General features: G+C 43.0%; 1 protein-coding gene across 1 annotated transcript; it reads left to right on the top strand.

Moving 5' to 3' along the window:
- The first annotated feature begins 28 nt into the window (after positions 1-28).
- rps6kal (ribosomal protein S6 kinase a, like) lies at positions 29-17507 on the top strand. The gene is made up of 22 exons (XM_079352779.1): positions 29-1009; positions 3336-3395; positions 3496-3612; positions 3701-3782; positions 3880-3960; positions 4548-4627; positions 5365-5471; positions 6482-6519; positions 6769-6911; positions 7017-7087; positions 8077-8165; positions 8388-8452; positions 8975-9077; positions 9311-9435; positions 11178-11300; positions 11693-11782; positions 11865-12023; positions 12121-12282; positions 12378-12454; positions 12638-12755; positions 12894-13034; positions 16290-17507. Exons 1-22 carry the CDS (start codon positions 983-985, stop codon positions 16413-16415), a joined length of 2184 nt encoding a protein of 727 aa, XP_079208905.1. The 5' UTR covers positions 29-982; the 3' UTR covers positions 16416-17507.
- The last annotated feature ends 2643 nt before the right edge of the window (positions 17508-20150 follow it).

The raw sequence follows: 20150 nt of genomic DNA on the forward strand, positions 1-20150 counted from the left end.
CAGCTTCAACAGAAGTGAATAAACATCATTGCTAATTGTAATTCATGTACGCTACTGGATCCAAATGTAATCGCACAGATCGTATTCATACAATCCAAACATGATGAGTGCACAAGACACACAAGGGCCTTTACTTGAGTTAGTTGTTAGTCAGGAGGAGGTAAAAGATCTGATCCTAAATGCGACACATCAGTTCAATTCCAGCATTGCAATATGATTATAATGGCCATTTCCTTGAGATAAGAAATAGCAGGCAAACTAGATTTACAATTATTTCTTAAAATGTGCTAATATGTGTGCAGACTGGACACCGAGCTGTCTCCATTACCTCACTACACAAAGACTGTGTGGGAGGGAGAGAGAAAGTGGATGAGCTCTAAGCCTCTTATTTCCACTTGGACAAGGGATGGACAGGCTTATGAAACATTGGCTTTAAAACATTCAACTTGCAACTTTAAGATCAAAGGCTTAGATGTATTACTTCACCACAACAACAGGAGGCTGTTTTGCTCCACAATTTAACCTGCCTCAACAATAAATCAAACTCCCTGTCTGCATCAAGCAGACAGGTCTGTCACCCGGATGCATGTCTTGTCACACGAGTCCCCCACGCCACCACGTCCTCTCTCCCTCCTCTACCTCGCTTTGGTTTGGACGGGGGAAATCCTTAACTGAATTGCGTCATGACTACGTCAATAAACTCTCATTCATGACGATCAGGTACCACGATAGCCGCCATATTCGCATCCATGGCAGGGTAGCGGTGCTCTCGGCGGAGCGTATGGTCCAGTCATCAAGATCAGCTTTTCCCCGCACCGACCCCTGAGACCACCCTGGTAGGTAGCGGTCGGCAGCCACGCAGCCTGTATCTGATAATCAAAGCAGAAGAGCCGGACTTCCACAGACGGGGAGACATGAGACGTGGATCGGGGGTTTAGCTGGACTACGATGCCGTAGACTTGGACAGGAATCCTGGCACAAGATGGAGGTAAACAGCGTTAGTAGTGAGGTGAGTTGATAAATTGTGTTTTGCGTGATCATTTGTTTTGACTGTTTTTGTTTGAAGCTGTTCCGTTAAGTTGGCTGATCGCGCGAGCTTTTAACGCGCGTCACGACCCGCAGCGTGATGCATGCTAACCCGCTAGCTCATGCTAACAGCTGGTTAGATGTTTATTTTTGTTGCACTGTCCGGGTGTACTCGTTTTTTTAGCCATCGCCCAGCCTTTCGGCATTTTTTTCTTTGTACTCCACATGGAGGCTAGGACACATTCCCAGAATGTAACAAGACATCCACTTCTTGCTTTTTTGTTTTTTTATTTACACTTCTCATGAGGAGTTTGCTTCAGAGCTAGCTTAGCGTGTGTAGCATTAGCATCTAGCTAGCCTGCTAGCTGACAGCTTCAAGGCTTGAAACTTGGACATAAGTTGTTGTTCAACCTCCATTGTTGTTTGTAAAAGTAAAGCACTTATATTAATCTAAATGACTTCACATGTGAACACTGTTTCCATGTATTTAAAGTGAGACAACCCTGTACGGATTCAACTTCACAGCAAAGGGTTAGCTTGTCATCAGCCTCAGTCAAGTGGTTACTATACATTTTATATCTGTTTCTTTCGTTTTGAAAGCTTCATAATAACGAATAATGTGTTTAAAAGAAACATACTGGAGGATGGGTGTCGCTACAGTCTCATAACAGATAGCAGGCTGTGTCGTTTCATGAATTACAAGCTTGCTCAGATATTCATCAACTTCTTCACACGCTTCTTTGTAACAGCAGTGTCCTCTCTCTCATCGGCCCTGTGATGTGCAGCTAACCCGACCTGACATCTTAAACCTCTTTCACACCTGCAGGACAAACTGTCTTTCTGCTCTGCCTGTTTTAAAACCAACAGAAAGAAAGCTGCTGAAAGCCAAAATCTTTCTTGGAAGAAGTCAATCCTCCTGCAAACATTTTCATGACACTGTTACAACAACATTATATATGTTTACTGAGCCTATCAAAGCAAATCACTTCACAGTGCTAACCTGGATGTTTTGGAGTATTCAGATACTAGTAGGCCTTTTCTTATTCTTTTGTCTTTACTGTTCTACCTATGAGCACCTGAGTCCTTTTTGAGTGTTGTCTTCTAACAGGCTTGTCACTTAAACTAGTGAGGATGCTGGCTGTTAAATGTTTTTGTACCTGTATTGACGATTATTAAATCAAAGTATTGTATGTCAGTATCGGATATTATGAAGCGATGTTTTACATGGCTGTCAGGCATCTTCTTAAATGGCTGAAAAAGGCTCGCCTGGTTGCGCTGCAAGTGTAGGCTGCACTCTGTTGCAAGCCGTGATGAGCCACAGCAAAGGTGGGAGTGAAAATGTATGTGTGAATTATGACACAAACACGGCCCTGGTTTTGGAGGGCCTGAAAGTTAAGCTTCATCAATGCAGGATGCCTTGTATTTAGTGCGCTTTGTGTCTTTTATAGTCTTGTTTGCATGTGTAAATGGACTGTGTACAATGTTTATGTTTATTAATGGTGTTCTTTAGTGTGAAGACGTCAGGACGGTTTCTGTTCTCTTCTGAGGATGTATGTGTGTGTATGATGGTGGCTCCACCCACTGAGTGGGTTTGCGTAGCGCTATGACTCATCCCCCCTCTTCAGAGGCTTGATGGAATTCAACACACAAACACACTGGACTGAATACATCATGCAGGCAGAGCTTCAGCACAGATCTCAAATAGGCAGACCTGGAGAATGTATTGTGATCATCTCTTTTTTGTTTTTGTTGGATTGAATGGAAGATGCTGAGTTATATCTGCTGTTCCTCTGCTGGCACACTATAGACTTTTAAACAAATAAAAGTGAGGCATAAAACCTATAAACTCTGCTTAGAGGAAAGCAGTTCTTGCCAGCCCCATCTTCCTGATGTCCTCAAAAGGCTAAACTATGGTATGTCCTCGAGAGGATGAATGCTGACAGCAGCTCCTGCAATCATCAGTCTCTTAGAGCATGTCAGACATGTTGTTTTTGCTCTAGCCAGGGATTAGGCTAGAATGCTAATAATGATGGGCTTTATACGGACAGGAGGAGAGCTGGACGCCTGGACAGGCTTTAAGTATGGACTCCTTACACTTTGACAACAGAGCTGGATTGGGAACGTGAAAATGCACCGTTATTGAATGTGACTCATTGATTTCATCTGATAAATCTTCCATCATACACGTGGGCGTGCTGCAGCTGCAGTCACACTCTTGCTCAGCTGAAAACAGAGCTCAACATGCTCTGTGAAAGTGTTTGCTGTTTCTGACTCTTCTCATGACAATCGTTTTTTTTTCTTTTCTGCAGGTCAATGGGCATCAGATCATGGACGAGCCTATGGACGAGGAAGAGTCTTTCTCACACTGTGTAAGTAACTCTTGGTTTGGTTGTCTTTGTGCGCATGTTTGTGTGGAATAACAAACTCGCAGTGTTGTGACACTGTCTCATACTGACACTGTTTGTGTAGGATGAAGGGACATATAAGGAGATTCCTATCACCCACCATGTGAAAGAAGGCTGTGAGAAAGCAGATCCATCTCAGTTTGAACTGCTAAAAGTCCTCGGCCAGGGCTCCTTTGGCAAGGTGAGGAAACGAGGCAGCCCTAAGGAAATGTTTCTGTCAGTGAAATCATGAGCGTTTGTGTCCTTATCCCTGTCTCCTGTCCGCTCAGGTATTCCTTGTCAGGAAGATCGTGGGTCCAGATGCTGGGCAGTTATATGCAATGAAAGTTCTAAAAAAGGCATCGTTGAAAGGTGATCAATCCACACCGGCACAAAGAGCAACAGTGCGTCCTGTCCTCAGTGTTGAATTTCTCGGTCTCACTGTGCCTTCCTGTTTTTATCTCATCAGTCAGGGACAGAGTTCGCACTAAGATGGAACGAGACATTTTAGTGGAAGTCAATCATCCCTTCATAGTGAAGTTGCACTACGGTAAGACAAATATTAAACACATACTGTCCAGGCATGTGTATATATCTCATACTGAGTGTTACGGCCAAACTCAGTTTGATCTGGATGAAAACTGTTCATGGACATTTTTCTTTTAGTCATCAGAATCTAAATTCTTCACACACCGGATCATCTATCAGAGAAATTTGAGTAATAGTCCAAAGATATTGACCACTGTCTTTTACCTCCACATATTGGAGGGGAAAATAGTCCTAAACATTATTTACTAGAACTTTTCAAATCAGGCTTACAAAGGCTATGTGAAATGTGAGAAAGACGATGGCTCTAGTGATTCTAAATTGATTAAAAATAACAAGTGTTCACTACTGCTTTGATTTGGCTCAGTGTAATTGTGGTTATTGTCAGCACGCTGTTAGCATAGAAAGCCTTTATTGTCATTATACAATAGTACAGCGACATTAGAAGATGCTTCACCTCAAGGTGCACACACATCCTTCAGATGCAACACGAGTAGCAGGGTGTAAGTACACACATGAGTCGAGATATGTTGTGTCTTTGAATCAGAAAAACGAGTTTCCTAAAAGTGATGTGCACTTTTTGTGTCTCAGCCTTTCAGACGGAAGGGAAACTGTATTTAATACTGGACTTTCTCAGGGGAGGGGATGTATTCACTCGCTTATCCAAAGAGGTAAGCTGACATCCTTTTGCTTTACATCTCATTGTCCTTCAACCCCCCCCCCTTTTTTTTTTCTTTCTTCTCCTCTTTCATTCGTTATAGACAAGTACAGCATGTTCTTACTTTTGCAGATGTGATTTTTAATTTGTCTTTTTTACCCCCAAGAACAGACAAGCCAAAGTACATGCGCTGTCATGTTCTTTGAAACAGCTGAATGTCAAACTCAGAGATGACAGCTTCAAATGGAACAGATGCCATTTTAATATGAAAAACTGTATTTTTTTCTTTTATAAGGCCATGGGTATTCATTTGTCTCTAATTTTTCCGTTTGCTTTTTTTTTTTTTTTTTTCATTTGTATGATGACTTGAATTCCTACAAGGAGCCACGAATGCTTTTCTCTGAATCGTGATTCTCTTTTAGATCATCAATCGCTTGTCAGTCGGAGGCTCTGATCAGCTCTATTCAAATGCTTTCAGGGATTCAACAATGTGTGATTGTTCGCTGCATCGACTTTGTGTTGAAAGCATGTCTCAGAACCAAAGCGATAGCTCCTGGCACTGTCAAATCAACAGCCTGCTGAATCATGTAACCTATTTGCAATGTTGATATTGTCTCAGTAATAATTCTCTGTTTTTCTCCCTTTGTGGTTGAGCTCAATATTGAAGTTGTTGTTGTTGTTTTTTTTCATAGCTGCTGAATGTGTCTCGTTTTCCGAGTTCAGAGAGTAAATTTGTCCAGTTCTTATCAGGTTATGTTTACAGAGGAAGATGTGAAATTCTACCTTGCAGAGCTGGCCCTGGCCCTCGACCATCTGCACAGCCTGGGCATAGTTTACAGAGATCTCAAGCCAGAGAAGTATGACTCTTAGACATCACCTTTCCTTTTCATCTGTCACTCTCCAGTCGTCCTCACAGAAGAGGCACAACACATTATTTTACACAGTGAATACATTCAGCACACGCTCATCTTGGCAGCACGTCATTTAGATGCTTCTCTCATCATTTACCTTTTACACCTAGTTTTTAAACCATAAGGCGTTCATTCCCAACCTGCTCACTGAGAGCATGAGGTACTATTGTGTCATAAAGATGCTTAGAGAAAATGTGCAGCATGTGAAGAACGCAGACAAAGGAGAAAAAAAAAGACCATGAGCCTTTTTGCCTCAGACATGACAGCTGAAGAGACAGGAAGTGTCAGGAGTGGAGAGTGGTGGGCGACGTGCAGAAAAAGGCAGAGGACAGATTCAAACCCACAGCCCGCTGCAACAAGGGACTGTAGCCTCTGAACATGGGACACGTGACATAACCGCCAGGCGATCGGCGCTCCCGATAGAAACGTCATCTTCAATAACACAAATAGCAGCCTGGAGTTGAAACATTTGATTTCAATCATCTGAAGTAATAAAATAAGTTCATAAGGAATATCCAAAAAAGAGACATCGTGTGGCTCCTCCTGAGGATGTTTGATCCTCGTTGTCCGGTGAACACGGCAGCTCTTTTCTCGAGGAAGTGAAACCGTAATTGACCTTCGCCATATACAGGGGAACCCTCAAGTCCTTTCAGTCTGTGACTTTTACAGCAACACATTCTTCACGAGTCCAACCCTCAAACATCTTCTCGCCTCGTGTAGTTTAAGAAGCTCAGACAGGAAGTGTCCAACAGAGCATCTGTTTTTGTAATAACTTTATGTTCATTTGAAACCTCCAGAACTACAAACTAATTTGAAAAAAAAAAATGCCCAAGACTTTAAGATGATGTAGACAGATTCAGGAGAACTGTCTGCAGGTTGTTTTTTTTTATAACTTGTTTTAAAAAAAGAAAAGCTTGAAGCTCATTGACATTGAAACAAACTTTCTTTTTTTTCAGCATCTTACTTGATGAAGCTGGACACATAAAGTTAACAGGTACGTTTTTATTTATTGCAAAAGAAACACCTATTGACCATTTAACCATTTTTAAATTCTTCTGATTTAAGAGATTAAACAAACATTGTGATCCAGCTGATGGTCTGTGTTAAACACTTTGAACATTTTGTCGATGCTTCTAACCCTTGTTTTGTCTCGTTCATCTCCCTGAATATAAAATAACACAAGTTGCTGGTGGCTTCATTACTGACTGGGTCTCATCTCCGTCTTTGCTTTGCTCTCCTGCAGACTTTGGCTTGAGTAAAGAGTCAGTAGATGCTGATAAGAAGGCTTATTCCTTTTGTGGTACGGTGGAGTATATGGCCCCTGAGGTGGTCAACAGGAGAGGACACACGCAGAGTGCGGACTGGTGGTCTCTGGGAGTACTTATGGTACGCACTCTCTTAAAAGCCTAAACCCGCTGATTTGTCATTTTTGATTTGGTTTTTTATCTGAACTGATCAGAGAATTTTTTTTCTTCTCCTGTTTGTCTGCAGTTTGAGATGCTAACAGGGACGTTACCGTTCCAGGGAAAAGATCGCAATGAGACCATGAACATGATTCTCAAGTGAGTCACTTTGTGCACTGCATGATAACAACCGTCGCTGAACAGACGTGAGGAGCGCCGTCCATCCATAGATATTCAATGTTTTTGGATTGTAAATGTTTTGTTTGTGTAGTTTTTTTCTGCTCTCAGGAGCAAGACAAATTCCCCCTTCATTGACCCTCTAAGGTCAATAAAGGTTTCATTCATTCAGTCATCACCGTTCTTCAAGGCAGATTGAACAAAGACAAAAATGATCAACACACTGCAAATATATCACTTCTGTTTTTGGTAGTGTTTTCCACAAAATAAAAATGTGATGTGAACATTTTCAGGTAGAGAAAGTCCTCCGTGTTGAATGACGGAGTAAAACACCGAGCTGTGTTTAGAACTTTCTAATTATTATCGCAGGCTTTAAAGGGATACTTCACCCATTTACATGAAGCTGTGTATCATTAGAAACATGGTAGTAGTGTTGAATGGTTGAATTCAATATGACGCTTTTTGCATCACATGAAGAAAACTTTCAAGCAAAGAAAAACATATTTTTCTCGTCTCAGGGCAAAATGAGGGCTGGATTCACGACCATTCAACACTACTACCATGTTTCTAATGATAAATGTAAATGGGTGAAGTATCCCTTTAAGTTAACAGTTTTACTTACTGGACTCTGACTATTGTTTTCTTTAAGCACAGCTGCTTACTCCAGCCTCTGCTGGATCTTTTTTTTTTTTATGTTACAATGACACAGAAACCTCTTCCTGTTGTCTTTTCAGTGTCTGAAACAAACGACAAATGAGAGAAATCATCTGCACACCTTTTTAAAACCAGATAAAAAAAATTTCACAACAATTTCACTTAAACTTGCTTTCAACAACCTGCTGCCGTGAAAAACTGTATAAAGTCATTTTCTACTTGGCTGTCAGACAGTCCACATTCAAGCTTAAGTGTGAGGTGAATGAATCACCTGCAGTGAAATCACCTGTCTCTCTTTGCTCTCTTTTGTCTTTCAGAGCTAAGTTGGGAATGCCCCAGTTCCTCAGTTTGGAGGCTCAGAGTTTGTTAAGAATGCTGTTTAAACGTAACCCTGCTAACAGACTAGGTAAGGGCGCATCAAAGCAGATTTTTTTTTTGGATCTGTTAGAAGCAAAGAAAATGAGAAAATGTTTTTCATCGTCCCAGAAGGCCACTTGCTGAAGCTTAAGCCTTTTGGCATCCACTTAAATCACAAGCTGAAAAATGTGTGAACGTGTTGATCCCTCTGAAAAACAATAACAACCGACCGAGCCAGGTGAACTCAACCAGAGCGATCTGTGTTTTTAAGGGGCCGGCTCTGATGGAGTGGAGGAGATCAAACGCCACGCTTTCTTCTCCACCATCGACTGGAATGTGAGTACACACACACACACACACACACACACACACACACACACACACACACACACACACACACACACACACACACACACACACACACACACACACACACACACACACACACACACACACACACACACACACACACACACACACACACACACACACACACACACACACACACACACACACACACACACGTAATTCTCCAGCTTCTGTTGAGGATTCACACCTTGCAAACGGTTGGCTTGGTGACTACTGGCCACCAGTCCTCGCCAACTATGTTTGTGTGTGTGTGTGTGTGTGTGTGTGTGTGTGTGTGCCTGGGCAGAGGGCCAGTCCTCACTGTGTGTGCACTAATAGCCCAGTGTGAGTGTTTAACAGCCAGCAGGATGCTATTGGCTGGACTGGGCTGTGGAAAGATGGGCTGGGGTTCATCTGGGAGTGGTCTAGGCTTCCCTTTCACATATGTTCACACACTCTAAAGCCTGCGGTTTGTGTGTCATATCGAACATGTATGTGCGTTTCCCTCAGAAACTGTTCAGGAGAGAGCTGCAGCCCCCCTTTAAGCCGGCAGCAGGTAAACCAGATGACACGTTCTGCTTTGACCCAGAGTTCACAGCTAAAACGCCTAAAGGTAAACCAACACGACACACACACACTCACTCTCTCTCTCTCTCTTTCTCTCTCTCTCTTTCACATACACACTCACACATCCTCCTCTCAATCTTTTCATCTTAAAAGCAACAGCCTTTTCTGCAGCCATGGAAACTGTAACTGAGCACGGACCATGAGAAAAAACACACCATAACGTAATTGATGCTTTGAGTGTGTAAACATCTGCTTTATTAGTGATCTTTGTTTATTTAGACTCTCCAGGTATCCCTCCCAGTGCAAACGCCCACCAGCTCTTCAAAGGCTTCAGCTTCGTGGCTCCAACCCCTATGGATGAAAACAAGAGCTCACCGCTGCTCAGCATACTCCCTATAGTTCAGGTGAACACACACATACTCTTTCATTGGTCCTCTATCATCATGTGCAGCAGTTATCATCTGACAGAATGGAGGGCACTGTCCTGGTGAAGCCAGAAGTTAGCGTTAAACAAAACCTCTTTTTCCATGCCGGGTCAACATCTGCAACATTTTCATTACTTGGTCCATTTAAACCCTCGGAAGAAATCCAACTGTAGATCATGTTTACACACGGACTGATTTCAGCTGTGTGCGTCTGGAAAAAAAAACATTTAAATCTTGAGTTTGCTGAAATAACAGATCAGTAAAAAGTACAAATGCAAGCTCTGTCAAGTCTGTCCTGAAGAGGAGAAAGAAACGGCTTTTCAAATGCTCGAGGTCGGAACGATAACTTCTGATGGATGTCACATAGTTGTGGCTGTCGTGACAATGTGTCAGCCACATTTTATTTTTCCCTTGAGTTGAAATGTTTGATTTATGTTCGACCGCCATAATACAGCCAAAGGAAGTCGGTATGCCATCAACACAGATTGCTTTCTGCCTGCTTTTGGTTATACAGTTATTTAGTTCCTGAACACACCAAAGCCTGCTAAGATGTAATCAGTCAATATGTCTGGGACTATGAAGCAAAATAAATAAAAACTTCCTTATCTAACCCCCCCCCTCCCCTCCCTCCCCTCCCTCCCTCCCATAGCGATGACGTATTAGAGCAGAGTCACAGTGGCCATGCTGTACTGCATCAGGACTAACTGGGCCTGAGCACGATGACCTCCAAGTCTGCACATCAGAGAACAACACAGACAGCATGACAGCTACTTTTATGACTTTGCGGCCTATTATGAGTAAATCAACTACAAACGTCAATTAATTTAAAAAAAAAAAAATAGACATACGTGCTCGTGCATTAAGTGTACAGTGGACACTTGGACACGGTACGGCTTGCCCGTGTGACTGCACCCTTAGTGACATGTGAGAGTGTGAGAGTCAGTGTAGGGTTTATAACAACTAAAGGTTGCTGCAAAACCTGTTGTTGTTGATCTCACCTCCTTGTTGTTTAGTTGATACTGATGACAAGTGTTTGCTGCTCTGCTAATGAGCATTACAGAGCTCTAATCTGGCCCGCATTGTCCTCATGAAGCTGGTGACCGCTGGAAGGTGAGGGTGAGAGGGAAGGTCGAACATATCTGTTGATTCAATTCAGATGCAAACTCTCCTTTATTAGACACTTCCTCATCTGACTCTGGCCGTCTGTGTTTATTACAACATTCATCGAATCTCTTCAGAGGTTTTTTTTTTTACCACAAAGTAAAGATTCATGACCTTAACTGCCGTAGTTCTACATCTGTATCAATAACTGTTTGAATGTTTCATGATAAACCTGCTTTTAAAACACAGACGCATTCAGTCCTCCTCCAATTTGAACAGCTCCGTTTTTATTTTCATAACTGTTAATTCAACTTGAAGTGAAAAGGCAGCAAATACTATAATGGCCACGCTACAATTACTGTGACAGCTCCACACTTTACTAAATCTGTAAGTACATCAGCGCTACACTTCCCCCCCCGGCTGACGTGTGAACAAAACTGTGCGGCACAAATGCCGTGGAGGCACGTGTCGCCATAACAGCCTGAACTACAAAACGTTGTTTTTCTTGGATGGACCAACACCAGATGTCATACGTCAAAGCTTGTCTCGTAAATCAGCACGTTTTTATGGCGTCCTAAAAGGATTAAAAAAAGTAAGTGTTGAAATCTTAATCTCTCCAGATGCATGGCGGCTCAGCCAAGTTCTCTGATCTGTACGAGCTCCAGGAGGACATAGGGGTCGGATCCTACTCCATTTGTAAACGCTGTGTACACCGAGTCTCTGCCATGGACTATGCTGTGAAGGTAGTGAGCTTTTTTTTTTTTTTTTTTTTTAATCCACCATGCTTCTGCGCTCATTTTCTGTAGAACCCAACATCACTCTTACTGTCTTTTTAAAGCCAATTTAAATGATGTGATTTGGCAGCTGTAGTGTGCTGCTTCTTTTTTTTTTTTTTTACTAAATTTAAGACCAGATGACTCAAAAGTAAGAGTCAGAGCGCTGAATAGTGAGTAGGCGTGTTGTTTGTGGTTGATGTTGCCAACAGACCAGCAGAGGGCAGCACAGCTTTAACAGCGTTGCCCTTCATGTGGTAACGTCACAGTACTTTATGAAATGAGTAAAAGCTGTAAGTGACTCTCGGTACATTCAGTCATTTGAGAATAATAACAGATACCTGTGTTTCTATGTGTTTCAGATTATAGACAAAATAAAGAGGGACCCCTCTGAAGAGATCGAAATCCTCATGCGATACGGACAGCACCCCAACATCATCACTCTGAAAGACGTTAGTCACATTGAGGATGTCGTGAGTTTGTGTTTAAGTTGTTGGCCATCCCACTGACGGGGTTGTTGTGTGTGTTTGTCAGGTGTACGATGAGGGCAGGTATGTGTACCTGGTGACGGAGCTGATGAAAGGAGGGGAACTGTTGGACAAAATCCTCAGGCAGAAGTTTTTCTCTGAGAGAGAGGCCAGTGCTGTGCTCTACACCATCACCAAGACTGTTGACTACCTCCACTGCCAAGGGGTGAGGAAACCCGTCTGTGTGTGTCGGCATGAGGGGAAAATTAGACGCCCTTTTAAAAAGTGTTCTCCTCTGCTCCCCTCCCCCATCCTCTACGAAGGTGGTACACCGAGACCTGAAGCCCAGTAACATCCTCTATATGGATGACTCTGGAAATCCTGATTCGATCAGGATCTGTGACTTTGGATTCGCAAAGCAGCTCCGGGGAGGCAACGGCCTGCTCCTCACCCCCTGTTACACCGCCAACTTTGTGGCTCCAGAGGTGAGAGGAGGACACATCGAGTAGAGCTTGAAGGACTTGTAGTGGTGGACAGATAGTTCCCATAATGACCATGAGTGCGTCTTTCTTGTTTCCAGGTACTAATGCGTCAAGGTTATGACGCAGCCTGTGATATATGGAGTCTGGGAGTTCTACTGTATACCATGCTGGCAGGGTAAGAACACTTTCATTGCTGTTACTGTGAACATTTGGAGCAGTGGGTTACACTGTTGAACTCCTTCTTTCATTATGTCCCACTTTACATGACTGAGGCATAAAGGTTGGCCTTGTGAGACTTGTGTACGTTTATTCAAAGAAACCTTGGTGTAGTGCAATCATGCGTTTTACCCTCTGTCAGGTACACGCCGTTTGCTAATGGGCCCAACGACACGCCAGAGGAGATTCTTCTGCGGATAGGATCTGGGAAGTTCCTTTTGACAGGAGGCAACTGGGATACTGTATCAGACACCTCAAAGGTATAAATACGGCTAATGTGTGCCCTCACACCAGAGCTAGTGTAATATTATACTTTTTCTATTTTTATTATGAGGAACCATTTCAAAAAAAAAAGTCTCATCTGAACTTTAAGACTTGATGGGGGGTTTTTGTTGCAGGACCTACTTTCACACATGCTCCATGTGGACCCTCACCAGCGATACACTGCAGAGCAGGTTTTAAAGCATTCCTGGATCACCTGCAGAGATACGCTACCACACTTCCAGCTCACACGGCATGACGCGCCACACCTCGTCAAGGTGAGCAAATATCCTGTCAAATAAAAATAAAAACCAGACCTCACAGGATGTCTGGGCAGAAGTCCACAGTTAATTCATGGTCATCAAATATTTTTGGAGCAGAATGTTAGATATCTACCCAATTAAATAAAAAAACAAAGACCTAACTGCATCATCAGATATTAAAGGGAACACGTTATGTTGAAGTGTTGGCTTCTCTGATGATAATCCAGCGGCCAGCATTTCCTCCTTTTAAGTTTAAGTTTAAATGCTGGTCCTGAATGGTCTGGATTTGCTTGGACCAGGGAAGGTACTGTAAGCAGATTTAAGGCAACTCCACACGTCTGTTCAGGGCGTCCTTCTGTTTAAAAGGTCAAACCAGCAGGTGTTGCAGCGATGGAAGCTAGCAAGACAACTGGTTCAGATAGAACGGATTCGACTTGACCTAAAAAGCCTCTACCATTTTCTAATAAGCTCCACGAGCTTAAACGTGGCAATACGGAGAGCTGGCTAAACGCTGAAGCTTCAGTGTCCGCAACATGGCAACCTGCGTGCACGTTGACTCTAGGGGGAGGGGTTACATTTTTCTCCTTAAAGGGAAAGGGGGCCAGCACATAGTTCACTTTTTTTTTTTTTTATCTCTTTTGTGTTCAGTCTTTTCCAAACACGATGGAACCCATCATATTTCTTTCACTCTTTACTCTTCACCATGAAGCCGACGTGTCCGTCTGTTGTCTTCTAATTCTACTAGTCCGAGTCACGTTTTTAGTTTTTCAATGGGACTGATGTAGTGTTGTTGTTTTGACAGCAGGAATGAGAAAGCAAAGATTTTAAGATCGATATGACTGAGACAGATACTAAAGGTTAAACATCAGAAATCATGAGCTTGAAGCCACTAACGAGGAAGTCATTCGGTCAATATCCATATGATTCTTTCAAAAGGCACAACATGTCCCAGAACAACCGCAGCATGCTTATCTTCCTTTTTTCAGACTCCTCATCTTTACGACTGAATTCTCAAACACTCAGGGCCACTTGTTGCCGTTTCTCCAAGTCGGTTGTTTTAAAGCCTCGTACCGACGCAGGCCGACCTCGTGCTTACTGAGCGCTACATCTCAGAAGCCGCTCACTCGACTTCTCTTAAAGTCATGAAGCTTCATATAAAGAAGCACTCAGAACTGTTGAACTCTTCACCCCGTCCCGCAGAGAGAGAGACCTGCCAGCCTGTCAGGAGTCTGCTCCCGTCTCTGATCTTTTTCTTCCCGATGCGTTGAAAGCCTGTGATCACGGGGACAAAGATCAACAGCAAATTGAGAGGCTTGCTTTGCAGCTTCGTGCTCCCTTCACCACCTTTAACAACAGTCAATCTCATTGTCCGCTTAGCATGTGACCTTATAAACCCCTCGGTGCCTTCATTGATCACTCCTTGAAAACCTGTGAAGAAGACGAGGCAATCTCACGTCTGGCTTTTTAATAAACGTTTGTCACAGTCGTTGAAAAGCTAGCTTCTTTTGGAGTTCTTGACAGACAAGCAGAGCAAACGATGCTGTTTTTACAAGGTGTCTTATCATTCCAGGATAGTGCGACCACTAATGCACGCACCTGGTCAGGAAACACGCAGCTCTGATATCCTGCCACAGCTCTTTTGTTTGCTTTAATAGATTTTTTTTATTTGAAACTTCCGTCAGCAATTTGGGGTTAAGTGTCTTGCCCAAGGACACATCGGACATGTTGCTTGCAGGCGCTAGGGATCGAACACTCAACCTTCAGGTTAGAACGACTCTACCCACTGAGCCACAGCTGCTCTTGTTCATATTATTATGATATTGTTTTTTATTATTGCTCCCGTTAGTTTAGTTTGTGTCGTCCATGCTTCTTTCTCCCACTCGTCAGTCTGACGTTAGACTCAACCTGCTGTTCTCCGTCGTGCGCCCCAGCAGGGTCAGAGATTTATTCATCGGTCTTAAAATCTTCATCTGCGGCTGCTGACGCTCAACATATTATTGAGTCATTTTTCAGAGTACCGATGTGAAGCTCGACACCTTTGAATCACGATGAGTCGTTACTTCCTTACTGCCTACTGATTGTTCCAGCAGTTTCATACTTTTGAAAATATTAAAATGTAAAATGTACATCTACATAAATGGAACAAGCGGTCCTTCATATCCTAACGGAGCTGATGGGACATTTCACTCGTATCACTAAGGCTCTCTCTGTTGATGTCTTGTAATTTTACTGCTGTGAGATCATTCTACTTTTTAAGAGTCTGAATCTCTTTGAACGCCTGATCCTTTTTTAAAATTCATGTCACATTTTGTTTCTTAATCATTTTTGAAGAAGTGGGTGGTACTAAATAAAGAAACGTAATGTTCGCAGAACTCACTGCGATAGTACAAATGAAATGTTCATGCAGACACTCACAGGATTCTCTCTGGCGGACAGCAGGGGGCAGCACTGCTGGTTACAAACACAAGCTTGATTGTGCATCCAGACGCTCCAAAGCTTCTACTCATCGCTTGATTCAGGTTCTTACTGAAACATTTTTCTCATGAGTTTACGATCCCTCATGCTAGTTTGACGTTTTCCTCAAACCAGCATGATGTTCAATGTGTGAATTAAGGTTTCTAATTTAGATTATGTTTCTACAGTCCATGTTCTAGCCTCAGGACCACAAACAACTCCTTCATGAAAAAAATCACGACCCAAACGTCTGGTAATTTCACTCAGATTAATATCAACATAAGCTGCATGGACCTCAGAGGTCAGTAAACATGTGACACAATAAAGAAACACAACAAAACAAACATGTTTAAAAAGCGCTTCTTTGACTTTTTCACCTTTTTTCCCACCTGAGGCACATACGTGTGTCACCCACTGAAAAAGGGTTCAGGGAGAACCTCTGGTCTAGATGAACTGGTTGGTGAACTGAGAGAATCATTGGAGCGCCAGATAGCCTGGCGCTAAAGTTGCGCGCTCCATGTATGGAGGCTTTAGTCCTTGTTGAAGCAGCCGTGGGTTAGAATCAGCACGTCACCACGCACCCCCCCCCCCCCCCCCCCCCCCCTCCTCTCGGCCCTAAATATCTATTTAAAAAACTAAGGAGTTATTGTGGTGAAATCAGGTTACCATATAATACTTGCTGAGTAGCAGAATACTCCCAGATCTCCTTGGAGAAAGAACGCTACATTCAGTTTTTGGTTCATCAGCCTAAAGATGGTTGACAATCACATCAACACGTCCATTTAGTGATTAAAAAGTGTTCCTGTTGTTTTCCAGGGAGCCATGGCTGCCACATACTCTGCACTGAGCCAGAAGACGAGTCAGCCAGTGTTGGAGCCCGTGGCAGCGTCCAGTCTAGCCCAGAGACGCAGCATGAAGAAACTCACCTCAACAGACATGTAGACACACACATCACCACGCCTCCACTTTTAGACCTCGCTCTCAGTCGGACTCCCAGACACAAACAAAGACCGAAGTCCTGGCCAGTCAGACCTACTGTCTCCCTTTTTTAAAAAAAAATCTATTTATTTGACACACCCAACATTATGCACACATACACACACACATGCACTCTCACACTGGATGAGGTTGCATTGTGAAGAAGTCAGCTGAAGACTAAGAGTGGATACTCACATATCTGTTACAGCTGGGGAGACGGACTTGTATTTATTTCCACAGCTTTCATATGCACTTGCCCTCCTCGCCTTTCATTCTTTCTTCCTCGTGTGGGGAAGAAACACACCAGCTGATGTTCTCCTTCACTGTGATTGGCTGATTCAAAGCTGCTTCGGTAAACTGTGCCCCCCTCCCCACTGCTCTTCATCTGCGCTCTGCCATCCTCCTCCTCAGTTCTCTCTCCTTACCTTGTTTGCTTTGGCTCTTTTTGACTTCTTTTCTACAAAGTGAAGTAATGGTTTATGTGTGAGAGTGCTGGCAGGATGATACTGACTGAGGGACATTGTCAGACTGTTTCTTCTCCTTGTTAATAGAAGTGTTTCTGCTTGTGGCGGATCAAAACGTCCCACAGGATCACCATCATCTGCCAGCACTTCTGGGAACATAAATGCATGTTTGCACCAAACCTGTATTTCGTTTCCTTAATATGTCACCGTCTGACTCATGTTACTCTGTGATGCTAACAATGTATGGAAAGAGGTACAATAAGCTGCCGATGGACAAAAAAAAAAGACTTTGAAGGTGAAACTTTGTGGTAACGTTAACAGAAATTCTAGTTTGCAAAAAATAAATAAAAAAACATACAATGAAGATAAAGATGAAGAGCATGTTGGGGAGCTGTATGGATTTCTCTGGGGGGGACGGGACGCACCCTGTCGAACCAGAGAGGCTGAATTTCAAAAGAATTTCCATGGATATCTCTTCAAAAAGACATTGTGGAAATTGTATGATATTGTATTTATTTCATTTGATTTTTAAGATTCTATTTTTCTTTCAAGTTCTGTATATATTGACATTAAAGATCATTATTGACATGCATCCAGTCTGGTCTCAGATATGTCTTCCATCACAAACGTCTGTCTGTCGTGACATGTTTGCTAACGTGAGTTACCGTCAGAGGTGAAAAAAACCCTAAAATATTCCACTCAAGTAAATGTAACATTACTTTGATGACATTTCACTGAAGTACACGTGAAATTAACCATTTTAAAGAATGTAGTCAAGTAAAAAGTGGCTTATTAGAAATGTACATTAAGTAAATGTTACGTTTTTTAACATCTTCTGTATAGTGTGAAAGTGGAAAAGAGGATTTAAATCTCAAACTAGTTTTTAATTAAAACAAATCTTCACAAATTACAGAACAAGCTCATAAGTATGTCTTTTCCCCAAATGACCCAAATAAGACCACAATCAATATATTAAAAATGTTTAAGATAAAAAGTGCATTCACTGCAATTGTTTCTCTTCTGTTGTTTATCGGGAAATGTTTCTGAAGCAATTTTTTGAATCAGTTACACAGATGTGGTTTAAATGTAGCAAAGTGCAATAATTAAAACAAAACCCAAAGAAACACCGGACATGTTGCTCACAGGAGCTGTGGATCAAACCCTCGGCCTTCCGATTGAGAGACCAACCAACCTGTTGACATCGTGTTATAAAACTACAGACTCTACTTTGATCCACACACAGGACATTTACAAAACGAGCCACCAAAGATTGTCAGTCATCTACAAACTCAAGATGTTCGCCCACACTTTAGCATCATTCAGAAAATCCTCATAAATTGTTCCACCTTCTCTTTTAACATGCTTGCAGTCACAAAACGGGTCAAACGTATACACATTACCAACACTGCTGCCAACGTATCTGGTCTCCCCACACCGACCTCACAGCCTTGAACAGTGAAGTTATCACATGCATTGAAACCAAAATAGAACGAGACAGCACACACCTACTTAATCAGCGCCTCCCTCTTCTGCCTTCTGGGCGAAGGTGCAGAGCACTGAGGTGCAGGAAGGCCCCGTTTGGGAAAAGCCTGATCCCTGCAGCCATCACTGCCCTGTAAAGCAGGCCTCGCTGAATCAGCTCGAGCTAATGCATACTGCTGATTCTCTCTGTGCTGTCTGTATTTGTGGATTACTCTTATACCTGTACCATGTTGTCCAGAAGAAATAACATTTGGGACAATAAAGTCAAAAACTAAAAGTGTTATTTTAAAGGCCTCAATCTCAGTTCAGCATCTATGTTTAACTAACATCAATTAAGGTTCAGCCGCGTTTCCCTCAGGTTTAAAGGTTAGCTGCTAACTCAATACATTTGAGTGGTGTCCAAACACATGGTGAGATGTTGCACGACATAATGAATAGATAGTATCCCACAATTCACCACGAAGAATAGGGTACTTTCTCATGCACTGGACTGAAATGAAAAAGACAGAGGTAGCTAATTTCCATGTGTCTGTTTTGTTTTTTATTGGACCCCCTCTTAGTTCGACGTAGAACCACCGAAATAGAAAGAAGAGACGTGACTGAATGAGTGATCGTGTACAAAGTCTTTGAAGGACTTTGGTGCTGGACAGGCAGCAAACAGAGCTGAATCATGAAATGATACTGCTTCACAGATGTTTTTGAACAGCTTCAGTTCTCTTTGTGTCGTCCCCCAGTAATAATGAACGACATGCAAAGCGCATTAACCACCACTAGGTGGTAACAATGTCCACTACATGAGCGGTCCATGGGTCGGTGGGAAACACAGTGTCCCTCAGTGGGTCTGTGTCCTACCCTTATGTAAATGATCAGTCTAGCCTGCTTCCATTTTGTTTGTCCAACCCCCCAGCTCCCCAGAGAGTGTGAGCTCCTTAAACCAGTGGTGTGTAAAGAGAACTGTGTGTGCAGTGTGTGTCTGTGTGTCAGAGCTGTCAGGAGCAGACTGCAGCAGAGGATGGAGATCTATGCAGGGAAGCAGATGGATTGAGGCACGAGAACTGGTCCCATCAGGTCCAATCAGTGCACGTGCACACATACACACGACACACACACACACACACACACACACACTGGCCTATGGACCAGCTGTTGTCTTTTTCTGCAACTGTCTGAGCTCCCTTCATGCCCCCTCCTCTCTCTCCTGGATTAGATGCATTTTGCAGTCAGCCTGGGAGCTGAGAGGTAAACAGTGGGGCTAATTGTTTTGACATACTGCTCTTTGTTTTGGCCTCCTGGTGCTAATCAACCACTTGGCTAATAAGTCTGCCTGGCGAGGAAAACAGCACAGTGTTTAGACTGGTAGGATGTAAAATCAGGACAGGTGCTGCAGTCATAGTTGCAGTCCACATCCGCTCGTCATCCAGAGTTCCCACAGTGCTGCTGTGGCTGGGTAGCGCCCTGCTCAGGTGTGAATCTATTTATCCTCATTAACGAGCGTCTCCCCAAAGTCAGCCAATTAACACGCTGCTCCTAATGAAGCCATTAGCTGTCAGATGAGGTAGAGGCAGTGCTTGTCATCGGTCCACTGTTTGCACGTGTGTGTGTGTGTGTGCATTCACTCTTGCTGCTAATAAAAGCAAGAGAATTAATGGAGTGAGCGTGTGTGATAATGAGTTAATGTGGAACAAGCAGGACGAGCAGTGATCAGCCCTCTGTCTCAAATGAAGATATCAGACACAGTGATTTACTCTCAGAG

This window comes from Symphodus melops, assembly GCF_947650265.1.
Source record: "Symphodus melops genome assembly, chromosome: 9".
Lineage (NCBI taxonomy): Eukaryota > Metazoa > Chordata > Actinopteri > Labriformes > Labridae > Symphodus > Symphodus melops.

Bases quoted from the DNA above. Each gene is read 5' to 3' on its own strand.
- rps6kal (XM_079352779.1), top strand. From the start codon at position 983: ATGGAGGTAAACAGCGTTAGTAGTGAG. The intron at 3,783-3,879 runs GTGATCAATCCA...TTATCTCATCAG, and splicing joins AAAAAAGGCATCGTTGAAAG to TCAGGGACAGAGTTCGCACT. The intron at 6,912-7,016 runs GTACGCACTCTC...GTTTGTCTGCAG, and splicing joins GGTCTCTGGGAGTACTTATG to TTTGAGATGCTAACAGGGAC.